The sequence below is a fragment of the Bufo gargarizans genome, chromosome 2 (assembly GCF_014858855.1).
Source record: "Bufo gargarizans isolate SCDJY-AF-19 chromosome 2, ASM1485885v1, whole genome shotgun sequence".
Classification (NCBI taxonomy): domain Eukaryota; kingdom Metazoa; phylum Chordata; class Amphibia; order Anura; family Bufonidae; genus Bufo; species Bufo gargarizans.
Window position 1 is genome coordinate 569,300,087 of NC_058081.1, and position 17,111 is coordinate 569,317,197.

The window sequence follows — 17,111 nt, forward strand, 5'->3', positions numbered from 1 at the left end:
ATCAAAACAGCATCTAATATACCTATTAGGGGTAAAAAAAAATCGCATCTACAGCCTGCCAGTGAACGATCGACGCTGGCAGGTAGTAGATGCACTTGTTTACCTGCCGATCCTGTGAACGCACACGCTCACAGGAAATCTCGGCTATCACGAGAGGACGCGCTGGCGCGTCCAGGAGGAATTACAGGGCCGCCGCCAGGACGCAATCCTGTGTCCGACGGTCCTGTAGTGGTTAATCGTTGGATTAAATCGAGAAAATACTTTATTACTAAAACAAAATCGATAGCTGCAGTCCTAGTGGCCATGGAAATTTAAAAAAATAAAATTGGCACAATGTTGTAGTTTTACTCCAAACTGACAGAAGGTGGGGCAACACGAGTGGGAATGGAGAACATAAGCAGGCAAGGCCAGCAATATCATGATGCCAAACTGCACCAGCAGAACCAGATACCACAGTGAAGGACAAAATACTGCCGCTTGTCCCGCAGTATAGTACTGCATCATCGTCCTGAGGATGACAATACAGTTGAATTCAGGAGGCCACCTGTGGCCGCTGGTCAGGTACATAAGTGCCTGATGCTGCTACATTATTTAGTGCTGAGTGCATCAAATCTTTATGTACCTGGCTGGCGGCCATGAGGAAGCTTTGGGTGGCCCTCTAAGCATTAGCCCAACGGGAAACCTACCCTGTAGGGTCTATGGACAGTTTGCCCATGGAAAAGCATAACAAGCTTTCAACTGTAATAAATAAATAAAAAAGTCCTGTGTGTAGATGTTATGGTTACATACATGTAATGGTGCCCCCCCGTTGCTCTTCTTGATTCCCTATCAAAATACCCACCTAATGAGTCCAGTTCTGCTGGAAAGAAGCCACAAGAGTATTGGGGCAATGGGACCAAGCTACTGAACATGCATGACTACGGTCACTAAATACACAAGAATTTTAAAAATATCTATACACATGGGCATATTTTATACATTGAAAAATTATTCTGTTCTGCCTGATCTAACAGGAAATTCATATCTACAACTGAGAGTACATGAGCCAACTGAGCGCCTGATAAAACAACTGCTTCTACACAGCTTCTAAATTCACAGGAACCTCCTGCTTTTCTGCAAGTGTGATTAATCTCTTATTAGCTTTTTGAGCTCCCTAGAAGAAAATAAATACTGTGAAGTAAGGCACAGAAGGGGGCCACCCCCTGCTTCTGAGAGAAATTCATCTACCTATGCAGCTAAAATAGAGAATAATATGGCTGAAAAAGACTTTAGGGAAACCCAAACAACTGTTCCTTCACAGTTATGATTGTACATACAACCATTATGCAAACTTTTTTTTTTTTTTTTTTTTTTTTTTTTTTTAAAGCTCAGGTACACTTTACATTTATGCCTCTCAACATTGGTATAACAGGCATGTTCTTTTAATAATGGGATTGAGTGTTTCTAAGAAAAGAAAATAGGAGACCCATTACTTAACCGTTCTGCTCCTTTCTGCTGATCTGTATTTGGCTGCAGCAGTGATGTGCATTTATATCCACATAACTGTTACAGCCATTTACTGGAAATATACAGTCGCTGCATATAAGAAAACAGATACCTGCATGTAGAACCACAATGACAGTGACATGGCAAGGAGTGTGGTGGAATAAACAGGTAAGGCTACTTTCACACTAGAGTTTTCAATTCCGCCATAAGATCTCAATAGCGGATGAAAACGCTTTAGTTTTGTCCCCATTCATTGTCATGGGGGGCAAAACTGAACTAAATGAAACGGAATGCACCAAAATGCATCCCATGCCGCTTGGTTGCGCTCCCATCGCGGACAGAATAATGCTGTATGCAGCGTTTTACACAATTAAGTCAATGGGGACAGATCAGTTTTCTTTGACAATAGAAAATGGATTGACTTTCAATGGTGTTCATGATGGATCCGTCATGGCTATAAAAGACATAATACAACCGGATCCGTTCATCACTGATGCATGCAGTTGTATAATTGTAACAGAAGCCTTTTTGAAGATCCATGGCGGACCGACAAAAAATGCTAGTGTGAAAGTAGTCTAAGTAATGGGTTGAGCAAAGGTTGAAAGGACCCCATATAGATTAGAGCAGTGTTTCCCAGTGTGCCTCCAGCTGTTACAAAACTACAACTCCCAGCATGCCCGCACAGCCAAATGCTGTCCGGGCATGCTGGGAGTTGTAGTTTTGCAACAGCTGGAGGCACACTGGTTGGGAAACACTGGATTAGAGAAGCGGCCAACTTTTAAAAATCAGGTTCGTACAGCATTTATTTACTGTGCAAGGCCAGTTTTACAACAGATTAGCAAGAATTTACCCCTATATTTGCTGATTGCAGCTCTTTCCTCCATCTCCTTCGGTCCCTTGTTGCCAAATGGTTTGAGTTTTCTGTTTCTCGATCTTCTTTGCCAACACTTTCAAGTGCTACAGTAGGAAATCGGGGAGTTAATAAACTATACAATTTTCTATTAGGAGTTGTGTTCAGGACCCTCATCATTTGGCCATTTTTACCAAATTAAAATCTATCTGAGATGCACCATCTATAAACATTGCCTCAATGCAGCAATAAAAAGATAACAATTAGACAGTAAATGTTATTTTTATGTCAATAGTGCCAAGAGTAAATCAACCAGTCCTAAGTAACAAACTGGCTTTACTGGTCAAAACTAGTATATGAATAACTGTAGGATCTAGGACCCTATTGGGTCACCTCTAGCCTAAATACAAGATGAGATACGGTTGAGCATGGTGGCATACACACATTTGCTCAACGATGTTGCATCTGGACCTGTAGACCCTGCACACTCCTAGGTTGCCGAAGCTGGCGTCCCATAAATGGTCGATTGGTGATAATTTTGGTGACTGGGCAGGCCAAGAATTATATTGTTAAAAAATTCTAGTTGGAAGCCCTCCCATGAGAGGCAACATGTGGCCAGCAGTTGGGGCAGTGTGTCACTCCACAGCAAAGGCAGGATTGAAGTGCTCACCACCAGGCCTCCATACTCAAACCAGACCATCACTGCATTCCAAACAGAACCTGGATTGGTGGCTAAAGATACAGTTCCAGTCCTTTGCAGTTCAGGTTTCTCCTTCATGACACCACTGCAAATGAAGGCGACGGTGGCTGGCTGTCAATGGCAGGACACGTAATGGGTACTGTGGCACCAAATTTGCTTCTGCAAAGCACCTAGAAATGGACCGGGCAGAGAAAGGGTGTATAATGAAGGTGCCACCTGTGTCTGGATGGTGGACAATAAAACTGTGGGAGCTGCTCGTGCTTGTCGGATCAAACAATCCTCTCTACTGTTGACCTGTCTTAGATGTTGAGGGCATGCTCACACTGTGAACATACTCTAAGCAGCCAACTGCTAGGCCAGAACAGCCTAGATGGCAGGCCATTCAGCGAAACAACCATCCTGCTTCCCTCATTCCAATGATGTGCCCCCTCAAAGTCTGTCAACTGGGCAAAATGTCTTTGAGAGCGTCGTAGTGGCATGCCTCACAGTCAATGATCTCTCACCTAAAGGAACACTACCCAATTTTTGTAGGGCAGCGGGGAGAAGCACTTTTACGCCCTCTTGTGGCACCTGTGACCATTTAAAATCTGAATAACTGTTTGACGAGTTCTGCACCAATCAGACATTTCTATCTGGGTACATTTATGTTTTGTTAATGAGTTTAAGAAATCAATAACCTTCAAATCTCAGACTTTAGCTCTACTAGCCTTAGCCCTTTTTACTACTACATGTGAAACTTGAAAAATTAGAATATGGTGCAAAGGTCCATTTCAGTAATGCAAATTAAAAGAAATTGCATTAATGCAGCTTAAAATTAGAATTTTGTGAAAAGGTGAAATATTCTAGGCTCAAAGTGTCACACTCTAGTCAGCTAATTAATCCATTTTCCTCATACAAAATAATTGTTTCTGAGCAGCATGAGAAGCCATGATTGGTAGTGCCAGCATGAACAAGAGGATCACCCGATGAACAAACGTTTCGCTCATTCATCAGCGGCACATTTACAAGCCAGGAACAGTCCCACCCTTGTTCTAGTAAAGTATATAAAAAAAGATTACATAGTGTAATGAAGAACTAAATGGTGATATTATATAACCTTTCTTTGTTGAAGAATTCACAGTATTTACAGGTGCGACAGTGTCAGTGTTCAGTGCTAGCCGAGATCTTCGGACCAGATCCTGTTCCAAACGCACAAAGGGAAGAATAAATCAATATAGAGCTTTATTCAGACATTTCCTATACATATTCAAGTGCTATGAGCTCTTCAGCTTAAGTGTATAGTCAGATTAATAAAATATAAGTATATACGTAGTCTGTCAATGGACAATGAAAGTGTACACATCCAGTGCCTGTGAACGCACTGTATGGACACATAATAGCACCATTTGGTACAGTTGCCAAGACCTGTCTCCGGGAAGTGGATGCAGAATTGTGAGCACATTCAGAGCCTACGACTATTTACAGAGAGCCATAGAACCCCTATTGAAAAGTCACTTTTTCCACTGAGCCCGAAAGCGATCACTGTGTGTCAGGTGTCAGCAACTTCTAGCACTCCGACTGTTGTGAAACTACAACTGGAGTGTCAAAGGTTTGAGATGTAAGGTGAATGCTAATACTGATCAGCATGCTTAAAGAATATGGACAATCTGAGTTTTTAATTAATGAGCAGAGCAACCAAAACATAAAACCTGATGAAAAAGATGATAGAACAAAGATCTGAGATTTCAGTACTGACCATATTTTCTTCAGTCTGCTCCTTGTCTTTACCATCTCTCAGTTCAATGGACTGGATATCCACAGACTTCCCTATAGTCTTCTCAGCTTCCTTCAGGTCAGTGAGAGTGACACCCTAATGAGGCAGAATATTTTATATTATCTATAAAGTATACATATTAATAATATAATAAGTTATACACACACACACTATGTACATTATGGACAACGCAATAAACAAAAAATAAGGGACTTCTAGACTTGCCATATAACTCAGAGCTTACAGCCTAGAACAGGGTTTCTCAACTCCGGTCCTCGGGACCCACCTACCAGTCATGTCTTCAGGATTTCCTTAGTATTGAGAAGGTGATATAATTAGTGTCCGTGCATCAGGACTTACCACAGGCATTCATTCTGTGGGATATTCTCAAATCCTGACCAGTAGGTGGGTCCCGAGGACTGGCGTTGAGAAACCCTGGTCTAGAAGGTCGGTTTAAAATGATCGACAAATTCACAGAACATGTACTGTAAGCAAGTTCTGTGCTTAAGAAAACTACGGTTCTACAGAAAACACCCATGTCCACACACTGTGGGCCCCTGCAACAGTATGCAGAATAAGGGCTGTGGCTCTCTGATGAGTACCATAGGCACCAAAGGGACATAGAGGCACACAGTGCTTTGCAGAAAGCCCAGGAATGCACGTCAGGAATAGCGCAATACCGACAATTCTATAAGAAAGAAGGCTCCTGGTCCGATCACCCCAAGATTGTAGATTGGCTCTAGACAAGCTGTTTTGGTGGCATGGCCAGAACTAGACAGTCCACTTCACTGCACTTTATAGTTAGCCTGGCAATTGCAAACGTTCCTTAGGGCAACCATATATGTCCTGTTTTTCATTTTTGGGGGGGAATTACATGTAAAACAAGCACATTTTACTACAAGTTGTGATTTTGCAGTTCGGTTTTTGACTGTGCATCTTGAACAGGTGAGGCACACCGTTTCACCAGTACCTGCCCGTGTCAATTTACTGTAAAACAGCGTAGAGGAAACTGCTACGTGTACGGGGGCAGCTTCAGGGCTTTCAGATGGATGATCGTAAGGGATGGAGAGCATGTGGAGTGGGCAGTTTTTCCAGCAGACCCATTCACTGAACGTGAGTCTTTCAGGAAAAACAGAAACAGACAAGAATAGACCATGAAGCGATTTTCTCTACATAGACCGATGGTCCATGCAGAAAATCACTAGTGAAGATTCCCATATAATTAAATGGGTCAGTGTGGGTGCTGGCTGGTGTAAACTGACAGCACCCGAATGAGAAAACTGCCCATATAAAATCAGCTTAAGGGAAGGAGGGAGTATTTTGCCTTATTGCAGATTTTATGTAAAAGCAATATAAAAAATATAGAAATAAGAAGTCTGGACTTTTACCTGAGTAGATCGCCTTGACTGCCTCATGAGCCGAGAGCGGGCTTTTCTTTGAGACTCTGATTCTTCATCACGTACAGGTGTTTGATATGACCTGATAAAAAAATACCAAGAATAATTACAATTAATAATTTATTCTAGTCCACAGTGAATGATCCCATCCCCCTGTGTCTACATTTAGAGAATTAAAGAGGCGATCTCATCAGAGACTATTTCTTGCAGATTGAAGCCACCACAGTGATCTGCTGATTGCAGAGGGTTCTGCTGGAGGAGACAAGGCTAGCATTTTTCCCCATAGAGGTCCTTACATGGTGACTATTCAGATGAATGTCTGTACAGTGGTCCCTCAAGATATAATGGTCTCAGGACACAATATTTTCAACACATTATTGGTCTTTCCTGGACCACCATAAGTTGAAGCTAGACATACATTGCCTCAGACTCAGATCCAACCATCACCTTTAATCACCTGTACTGGTTGTCTAGTAGCTTGTCATTACAGAATGGTACTACATGTCCTGTACTGCTCTGTCTGTACCAGGATCAGCTGTCCCTTTGGATGTCCAATGAGGGCGGCTCCATTTTATTTTTCTAGTACACTGAAATGTAAATGTTCCTTTCCTCATCATAGAAAGTGGTCTACAGCTTCCAGCATCTATTTCTAACTACCATATGTAAAGTCTTGCTTTACCCGTCTTAGTCATCTTATTTTTCTCAAAATTTACATCTTCTCTTATTATGAGATGATATTTTGGGGCTTTGGAAACAATTACTAGTTTTCCATAAAGTTATAGACTCAAGTTACAATGGTTTCAACATATAATTGTCACCCAGGAACCAATTAATACTGTAACTTGAGGGACTATTGTATAATACAAAAACAGCTCAAGTAAATCAGAATGGGGGTCCCAAGCAGTGGGATGCTAGGGGTATACTTGTACTTATTGAGAGCAGCCAAGGTAAGTTTTTCCACATTTTTGTAAAAGCTGGGCACCTATACTTGCACGGAAGGATCTCTCTACAATATGGTGCACCATATGGCGACACATGGGATTCCCTCAGCTCTGTACTACAGAATGATGGCTACTCTCCATCATACAGTCTGCACAAAGCCTAGCTCCAATCAGCCATAAATGTTCAACTGTCACTCAAAATGTCTGTCAATTATAAAGAATGTGCATATCAACAGAGGTGCTGGGGTTGTAAGCCACCACACAGCTCTGTAATTGAAAATGTCAGAAACCTACACAATGGGCAAGACCAATCCAAGCAGTCAAATCCATATTCCCCTTTAAACATAAGACATTGAGGGTATAGATAAGGCCACAGACATACATTTTCAGCAAAGGGTAATTATGTGATGTTTATCCCCAAGTGGTGGAGAAGCAGAACATGCAGGAGAGAAGTGTCTTACCTTCGCTTGTCTTTGGGATCAGTACTTGAACTTGTACTGGAGGACGAGGTGGAGGAAGTGGCAGTCATGCTGGACAAAGTGTTTGTGTGCAATTGTGTGGTGGGAACCATGTCAAGTTTCATCTGTAGTCCACCTTCTAAGTCTCTATTAAGATGATCGAAGCAAAGATTTTTTTTTCTAACCGTTATATAAAGCCTTATATCCAAAGACTAGAAGTTAGTACAGCTTGACACAATGATATGGTTTGTGGGCGATTAGTGGAGAAACAGGACAGAGACACAGAAACAGTGGGTTAAGTGCTTTGTGGATATAGGTTGGCGACACTGCGGTGACTTGTGACCAGCACTACTTACTCTTTCTTGGCATCTGGCAGAGGATTTGTCTCCGGCTGATTGAACATCCTCCTTGTTGGAGTTGGAGGAATACGAGCCATACGTGGCTCTTTATTCTAGGAGACAGAAGGAAGAATGGAAATCCTTTACTCTTACTCATCCATAGATGTCCAGGAGAACAACACAGGGTACACACTAATAGTGTACAACATGCCACACGCTATACGATATAGAACAAGCCACACACACGTGAAGGTTTCAGGACTTCTATAGGGCAGGATGCGGTGCGTTTCTCATATCTACATTACATTTTTGTGAATGTATGCAAATGGTTTTTCAGAAACCCAGGTGAATATTGACATCACTACAGGAGGGATTATTGCATGTGGGTAGTAAGCAATAGCGAATATCTTGGCACAACCATAATGGAGCTCATCACATAAGGTCTACCCATAGAGGCCACAAAAATGTATTTAACACAACTTCTTACTTGGTTAACATTGTTAGTCACATAAACCAGGATGGGGAACAGAGAAGAAAGATCTGACCGATGCGGTATACAGTACAATGACTACATGGGTCACCTCTATTACAAGCTACGACTGCATTCACATTGCTAAAAGCAAGCTTTGTGTTCTTGATGCTGCAGCTTCTACTTCTATACTAGTCCAGCTAAGGGTGCACCCCTACCCCTGAGCGGTTTACTGTACGTAGTGACGCTGCTACTCACTGTCACCGCTTCGAGATTTCTTTTCCACTTCTGGAGGATCTCCCAAATGACTGGCTTCTGAGACAGCGGAACAAAGAAGGGCTGTGTAACAAGCACTGAACGGCAACTCTGACAATTGACCTCCACTTACCAACCAGCCCAAATCTATTCTAAAAGCTAAAAACACAGGTTCAACCTTCCTGGAAGCTGAGATGTGAGAATTGTTTGGGGTGGGGGGTCCACAGATTTTCTCCCCGATGCTGGACACCAACATTCAGGCAACGTCATAGGCTTTCACTACAGGTATTCGTTCTGTCCACCTTGCTGGTTGGAAATAACTGACCCAGAGAGACTCTACTGGGCCCACCATTGACATCAATGGCCTCCGCCATAGTCTGTGCATGCAACATCTGTCTAATAGTAGCACAAGCTTTTTTTTGTTTTGTTTGCTCATATGTTAGATATTTTATCTATTAAAAACATGGGATCCATTTATGTCCGCTTCCACAGTTTTTGTATCAAACATCAGAGGAAGCAGATCGTATGAGCAGGAACAAGCATACTTTGATAGACCCTATCAAACAACTCCACATATCTAAGCTTCCTGGACCAAGGAACAAAATGAGGCCTCATGCCCACGACAGTTGTCAGCCGATGCCTGTACTGCGGGTCCGCAATATATAGGCACTGGCAGTGTGTACCAGATCACGGATGCAGACCCATTCACTCGAATGGGTCTGCAATCCAGAAGAAGCAGTGTGGAACAGAGGCACAGAACCCCAGAGAAGCACTACGGAGTGCTTCCGCGATTTTTTGTCCGTGCCTCCACACCGCAAAAAAAAAAAAATGGAACATGTTTTTTTTTTTGCGGTGTGGACAGATCACGGACCCATTCAAGTCGAATGGTTCTGCACCCATCTGCAGCAACCACACAGACTGTGCCCGCAAACTGCGGCTCCCAATGTGGCCGGCACACGTTCGCCTGCATGAGGCCTTAGGGTAAGTTCACATGTGCTGGACTTATTTACCAGCCTGATTCTACTGCGGATGTGCAGCTTGAACTGCAACGGATCGGCATGAGGAATAGCCCAGCTTTTATTCAATGGGAATAATCCTCAATGTTTCCGTGTACAACCCCCTGAAATAAGTAGCAGGGTACTTATTCACACTCATTTCTGTGGCATAGCTAAAAATGCACACAGATTGTCTGTAGCTTGGATGCGAGTACGTGAAAGGATGAGAGGTCACATCATGGGATTATCTACCATTGCACTAGGCTTTAGTCGTTTTTATTGGTTTTCCAGATATTTCATGTCAATAGCACATCGTAATAAACTGGTCAGTGTTTGACAGAGGCATTGCTTATTTCTCCATAATGGTTAGAAAATTCATGACTTTGTGAGTTACATCTTAGTGAATCCTAAAGGTCAAAACTCTTCCCAGGTTTTAAACTGGCCACGCAAATTTTCCATGTAGTGGTAGTTCTCTTCAAATGAAAGGCCCTTTTACAAGGGGGAGCGATTGGGACAATTGACAGGAACCAGGATTCTCTATAGGAACAAGCAATAGAAATGGCTCATGCAGAGGGGATGATAGCAGCATGTAAATGCAGCTCTCTCCTTGGCTTAAAGGAAAAGTGTCACCAACATTTTTTTTTCTGCCAGTTAAAACCAGACAAACATCTCTTTACTCCATTTCCTGAACATGATTATGGGGGCGGCCACTGTACTTAACAGCATTTAGAAAGCATCTAAATTGACTTCTATGGCAGAGTATTCTAGGCATGCTCTGTGACTCATTGTACAAGGAAAGAATAGAAAAGCTTTGCCAATTACCTACTGTGAATGGTGGATTCTGTCTTATCTCTCATTCTTATCCTACCTGTAATTATATCACCTCTGCGTACAGATAAGCAGTTTTCTATACAGACCAAGAAGTGGCGCCGGTTAGTGGTCAGTGTGAAAAGTGCAGGATTTTATTTAAATATAGATATTGAAATGAAAAGTAACACCAAAAATTATTTTAAAATATGTTGAAAATAAAAACGGGTTTTAAATAATAGGCCATTTTCTGATGACACATTCCCTTTAGGTGCGATATTCAGCAGCCTCACAGCTGTTTAGGGCAGACGCAATTTAAAAAAGTACATAGTGTACTAAGCTGGAAGCAGAAGGCTCCATCCACCGTGTAGTTTATGGCGCCATTGTACTGCAAGCTTAGCTCCCATTGGCTTGAATAGGGGGGTGTGCTGCAGTACCCCAGCATGGCTACGACACAGTGTACAGGGCCGCCTGCTTCCAGTTCCCCAACACAGCTGATCATTAGGGGTGTCGGACCCCCACTGATCCGATATCAATGACCTGCAGCCTGGATAACCCTTCTTTTCCATTTGTGGGTCGTGGATTCATATTAATGCTATTAATTGATCGTTTTTGTTTTATTCGCTTCTGATTCCAATATTTGTCCACCCCTAATTGTATGGTCGGCGTCTAAGCGTTTTCAGGCACAGGGACCCTAACACTTGTAGGCGGACTAATGACTAGAGTTTTGCAAAGAGTTGCAAAAACCTTGATGCTTTCGATGGTCAAGTTAAGTAGAAACGTCCCCATCCGCAGCTGTCGGCTGAGAGCTAGTAGTTTACCACTACAAGGGGATGGAAATGTAGTGGTATGATGGATAAGGAAGGTGGTTTCTTTCTACCATTGTGACTTTTAAGTTCATATATAATGTGAACTTGCACAAGGAATGCTTATTACCCGTAATTAAAGCACCTACTTGGATCAGATTCACAAAAAGTAGAATCTGAACAGATAAACTACTGGACTGATGGCCTGGAACTCATGCCTACACAAGTCTAGATTTATTTCTACCCTCTGCTCAATGAAATGGGTCATGGCACGATACACCAATGATTGTAAGACACTCGCACGTGTATACAGACAACACCTGCAAATATGCATCTGCGCTCACTTCACTGGTTGACAGAATCAAATGAATGAGCTGCTCACCCTCTCCTGGGTGTCCAGTCGGGGGCTGGAAGCAGAGCGCTTGATTCCTGGCTCTTTGAAGCTACTGTCCTCTACTTTGGCATCTTGCAGAGCCCCGAAGCTGCCCGTTTTCCGTAAGCCTGCCCTCAAGTTGGAAAAGGTAAGCTGGCATTTCTCTGTGATGCTGCTTGGTGCCCCAGAGAACTACAGATATGGAAGAAGGGTATGTATGGGGAAATCACTACTGGCAAATACAGACAGACAAGAACTGAAACACCAGCTGTCCTACATAGGATGCAATATAGGAAAACCTAATGGAAAGCAGGTATTGCCATAGGTAGATTTAAAGAAAGAAGAGAAATTTAAAGGAAGTACAAGCACTATGGATATAGATGATAATGTACAGTGAGACATACTCTAACAATTTTTGCACAAAGTATAAAAAAAAATAAAAAAATAAAAACAGTTAACAAAATTGCCCAGGAGTAGATTTCCCAAAATCACTTTGACCACAGGCTGTCTTGGTATTGCGCTAATAAAACATTTTACTGCTAATTTGCCAGAATTTGTAAGCAAAACTAATAGAAACGATCTATGAGCAGCTAGAAGAGGTATAAAACCCCCAAAATGTCACTTCCTCTAAGATAAAACTAAATGAGAACAACACCAGTCACATATGCCAATCCTGCCCCTGTTCAGGCGAGCACTACAGCAGGTACTGTTGGGGAAAGACAAAGAAGTGGGCTCCATCACGAGAGGCTATTGTTTGAGCGCAGTTGTGGATGGCTATGAATGCTCTCACTAGTAGGCTGCCATCACCTTCACTGACTTCAATTGACACTGTGTCATTCATTATAACGTGACCCTTGAGGGTGACATGACGCAGAAGTCCATACAGAGGAGGAGCCCCTGCGACATGCACGTTCAGCCATAGCAGTAAACCCCCTGCTTAATACTGTAATGGCGCCCCTCGTGCAGTCCCTGAGCAGCGCCGCTCATGACGATGTCGGTAGTTCACCAATTACCCTTTCTTGAATCACCTTTGGTAAGTACTAACCATGCATACCAGGAACGCCCCACAAGACCTGCCGGTTTGGAGATGCTCAGATGCAGTGAAAGTCACATTAATCCTTATGCTTGCCCATTTTTCCTGCTTCCAACACATCAACTTTGAGAACTGATCACTTGCCTAATATCCCTCACCCCTTGACAGCAGCCATTGTGTTACCAGTCAGTGGTTTTAGTGACATGGCTGAACAGTGCATATCAACATTCAAGGAAGGATAAGGACAGAGACCCTGCAGAACGTCTCACAACAAACACCTGAGGGTGTATGGCAGTCTTCAAGGATATTAGATCGCTGCCAGGTTCCGTAGAGAGAGCGGAAGGGTTTTTGTGTCTATACAGTTTCTTCCCTGCATTCTAAAAAAAAAAAAAAGTTATGGAACTTGCTATGGGGCAAATGAATTGTGGCCTTTGTGCCAGGTTTCTGGTGTCAATAGCTAAAATCAATCTGACTTTTTGGAGTTTTTATACCTCTGAGCATTTTTTTCAAAGAAAGCGGGCAGGGCTTAGCAGAACAGGGTATGAAGGCCAACAGAATTTAGCAGTTTTTTTTTATTGTACAGACTTCAAGATTAAGCCAAATTTATTTAAAAAAAAAAAAAAATAAAAAAATAAAAAAAAAGGCCTGAATTAAGAAGAGGTCCTCAATATCAGACCGGCAGGGGGCTCCAGGCCCTCCCACCGATCAGTTACTTGCCATGGTTCTTGGGTGAGCGCTGCGGCCTCTTCGCTGTTTAACAGCACGCCAACTAGCTTGTCACAGCAGAGCAGTGTAAAACTACTTTCACACTTGCGTTCGGAGCGGATCCGTCTGGTATTTGTACAGACGGATCCGCTCCTAAAATGCAAACGATGGTATCCGTTCAGATGGAACCGTTTGCATTATATTTCACTAAAAAATTCTAAGTGTGATTTGTATTCAGACGGATCCGTCCAGACTTTACATTGAAAGTCAATGGGGGAGGATCAGTTTGAAAAATGCGCCATATTGTGTCACCTTCGAACAGATCCGCTCCTATTGACTTCCATTGTAACTCTGGACGGATCCGTTTGCCTCCGCACTGCCAAGCGGACACCCGAACGCTGCAAGCAGTGTTAGGGTGTCTGCCTGCTGAGCGGAGGACAGACGGTGCCAGACTGATGCATTCTGAGCGGATCCGCATCCACTCAGAATGCATTAGGGCTGGACAGATGCGTTCGGGGCCGCTTGTGAGAGCCTTCAAACGGAACTCATAAGCGGAGCCCTGAACGCTAATGTGAAAGTAGCCCAATTACAGCTGCTGGTCCCATTCAGGTGGAATTACACTGCACCGCCGCTACCAGTTACATGACATGCACTGAAACAGGGAAGCCGCAGCGTTTGCCCCCTTCACACAGCTGATCTGATACGGATGACTTATCCTAGGACAGGTTATCAATATACTAGCACTGCACCACCCCTTTATTACATTTGGAGCATTTTCCAGAGAATTTGCATTTTGTTAGACTAGCATATGAAAAGGACAGCAATAATAACTCCCCCCCCCCCCCCCCCTTCCTTTGTGTTTCTAACATTTTCTTCCAAAGGGAATTCAGAAAAGGAGATTTTTGTATAACTTACCAGTTAAATCTCTTTCTCGCTCTTCCTTGGGGGACACAGACCTTGGGTATAGCTCAGCTCCCTAGGAGGCGTGACACTAAGTAAAACTGTTAAGCCCCTCCTCCATCAGCTATACCCTCAGCCTGGAGATAGAGGCTACCAGTTGCGTGTCCAAGTAGTGAAAGGATAACAACCAATAACGGAAACAACCAGCCAGCAACCCAACGGGGCGCCAGACCATAACCCTGTAACCAAACACAGAAGGGTGGGTGCTGTGTCCCCCAAGGAAGAGCGAGAAAGAGATTTAACTGGTAAGTTATACAAAAATCTCCTTTTCTCGCCCATTTTCCTTGGGGGACACAGACCTTGGGACGTTCAAGAGCAGTCCAAGAAGGGAGGGACCACAAACCCAAGGCGGAACACCACCAGAGCATCAGGAAACCGCTGCCTGCAAAACCAGGCGGCCCAACGCAGCATCCGCTGATGCATGCGTATGCACCCTATAGAACTTTGTGAAAGTGTGCAGAGAGGACCAAGTGGCTGCTTTGCACAACTGTTCAGCCGAGGCCCGATGCCTCTGCGCCCAGGAAGCTCCGACTGCTCTGGTGGAATGAGCAGTGACGCCAAAAGGCGGAGGCCTGCCCTTGGCTCGATAAGCCTCAGACACCGCCAGTTTAATGAAACGGGCAATAGCCACCTTGGAGACCGCCAACCCTTTGCGCGAACCCTCCGGAACCACAAACAGGGAGTCCGTGCGCCGAAAGGACCCGGTGACCGCCAAGTAAATCCTCAACGCCCTGACCACATCCAGACGGTGCAGTTCCCGTTCTCTGGGGTGGGAAGGAGAGGGACAGAGCGACGGAAGGACGATGTCCTCATTGATGTGAAAGGCGGAGACCACCTTTGGCAGGAAAGTCGGGACAGGCCGAAGCACAACCTTATCCTGGTGGAAGATCAGGAAAGGTTCGGAGCAAGAAAGAGCCGCTAACTCCGACACCCGTCGGAGAGACGTGACGGCCACAAGAAAGATGACCTTGCAGGACAGAAGGCGAAGGGAGACCTCCCGTAAAGGCTCGAAGGGGGCTGATTGGAGCGACGAGAGCACCACATTCAGGTCCCAGGAAGGAACTGGAGGGCGGTACGGCGGAACAGAGTGAGCCACCCCTTGTAAAAAGGTCTTAATTGGCCCTAGAGGGGCCAGGGGACGCTGGAGAAGAATAGACAGCGCCGAAATCTGACCCTTCAGAGAACTGAGGCACAGCCCCAGACCCGACTGGAGGAAGGACAGGATTGTGGGAAGAGAAAACCGGAGAGGTGGGATGCTCCGGGACTCACAGAACCCCAGATAGGACCTCCAAACCCGATAGTAGATCCTAGAGGATACGGGCTTACGAGCCCGGATCATGGTGCGGACTACGTCCGCGGAGAAACCCCGTCGCGTTAAGACGGCGGTCTCAATAGCCACGCCGTCAAACGTAGCGAGCCTAAATGCTCGTGGAAGATCGGTCCCTGAGAGAGAAGGTCTTCCCTGGAGGGCAGTGGCCACGGTGCGTCTGCCAACAGCAACATTAGGTCGGCGTACCAAGACCGGCGGGGCCAATCCGGGGCGATTAGAATCGCGGGGACGCCCTCTGCCGCGATCCTCCGAAGAACCCGTGGCAGGAGGGGAAAAGGAGGAAAGACGTACAGAAGGGAGAATTCGCGCCACGGAAGGACGAGCGCGTCGGCGCCGTATGCCTTCGGGTCCCGTGCCCTGGCCAGGTATAGGGGGACCTTGTGGTTGAATTTGGAGGCCATGAGGTCCACGTCGGGGCGACCCCAGCGAAGACAAAGGGCTTCGAACACCTCTGGGTGCAGGGACCATTCTCCCGGGTCGATGGTGGACCGGCTGAGGAAATCCGCCGCCCAGTTGTCCACCCCCGGGATGTAAATCGCAGAGAAGGCCGGCACGTGCGTCTCCGCCCAGAGGAGAATGAGGGTCACCTCTTGCATCGCTGCGAGTGCCTCCCTGATGGTTTATGTATGCCACAGCCGTGGCATTGTCCGATTGGATCCGAACAGGGTGGCCCCTCAGCAGATGGGTCCAGTGTCTGAGGGACAGAAGAATCGCCCTCAGTTCCAGAATATTGATTGGAAGTCTGGACTCCGATAGAGACCAAACGCCCTGGACGGACCGGGGAGGGAAACCCCCCCCCCCCACCCCCGTAAGCTGGCATCTGTGGTAATCACCAGCCAGTTCAGTGGAAGGAAGGACTTCCCCCTTAGAGGGATATGCAACCACCAGCCGAGGGAAGCCCGAGCCAGGGGAGGCAGAAGAAAGGTCCTGTCCAGACTCCTCGGTGATTTGTCCCAGGCCGACAGAATTGCCCTCTGAAAGGTGCGGGATCGGAATTGTGCGAACGGCACCGCTTCGAAACAGGCAACCATCTTTCCCAACAACCGCATGCTGGATCTGAGGGAAGGGCGGTGATGGCGGAGGAGACTGCGAACCGACCCGCGAAGGGCCAGACGCTTGTCCGACGGAAGGCGGACCTCCGCCAACTCTGTATCCAGGAGCATCCCCAGGAAGATCAGCCGTCTGGAGGGGGTAAGGGAAGATTTGGGGTGGTTGATAATCCAACCGAACCGCGTCAGGGTCTCCAGAGTGAGTTCCACACTGCGGGATGTCTGAGAGAAGGAGGGTGCCTTGACCAGGATGTCGTCCAAGTATGGGAGAAGAAAAACACTTCTTGAACGTAGAAGGGCCAAGACAGGGGCCAGGACCTTGGTGAACACTCGAGGAGCCGTCGCCAGACCAAAGGGAAGGGCGACGAATTGGAAGTGATCGTCCCCCACCGCGAAGCGCAGGAAGC

General features: G+C 45.5%; 1 protein-coding gene and 1 pseudogene across 5 annotated transcripts in view; one reads left to right on the top strand and one right to left on the bottom strand.

The window, feature by feature from the left end:
• The window catches only part of LOC122926156, a 354,925-nt pseudogene that overhangs the window by 67,178 nt on the left and 270,636 nt on the right, over nt 1-17,111 (top strand).
• PPP1R12C (protein phosphatase 1 regulatory subunit 12C) overlaps nt 1-17,111 on the bottom strand; it is a 104,009-nt gene that overhangs the window by 10,070 nt on the left and 76,828 nt on the right. For 2 of the 5 annotated variants that reach the window (XM_044281701.1, XM_044281700.1), the window contains exons 10-16: nt 11,637-11,819; nt 7,941-8,035; nt 7,588-7,731; nt 6,177-6,267; nt 4,771-4,884; nt 4,132-4,213; nt 2,336-2,442 (exon numbers count right to left, since the gene is read on the bottom strand). In XM_044281701.1, coding sequence (XP_044137636.1) covers nt 2,336-2,442; nt 4,132-4,213; nt 4,771-4,884; nt 6,177-6,267; nt 7,588-7,731; nt 7,941-8,035; nt 11,637-11,819 — 816 coding nt within the window. The remainder of the gene's footprint in view (nt 1-2,335; nt 2,443-4,131; nt 4,214-4,770; nt 4,885-6,176; nt 6,268-7,587; nt 7,732-7,940; nt 8,036-11,636; nt 11,820-17,111) is intronic. The other 3 variants (XM_044281702.1, XM_044281703.1, XM_044281704.1) reach the window with 3 other exon arrangements.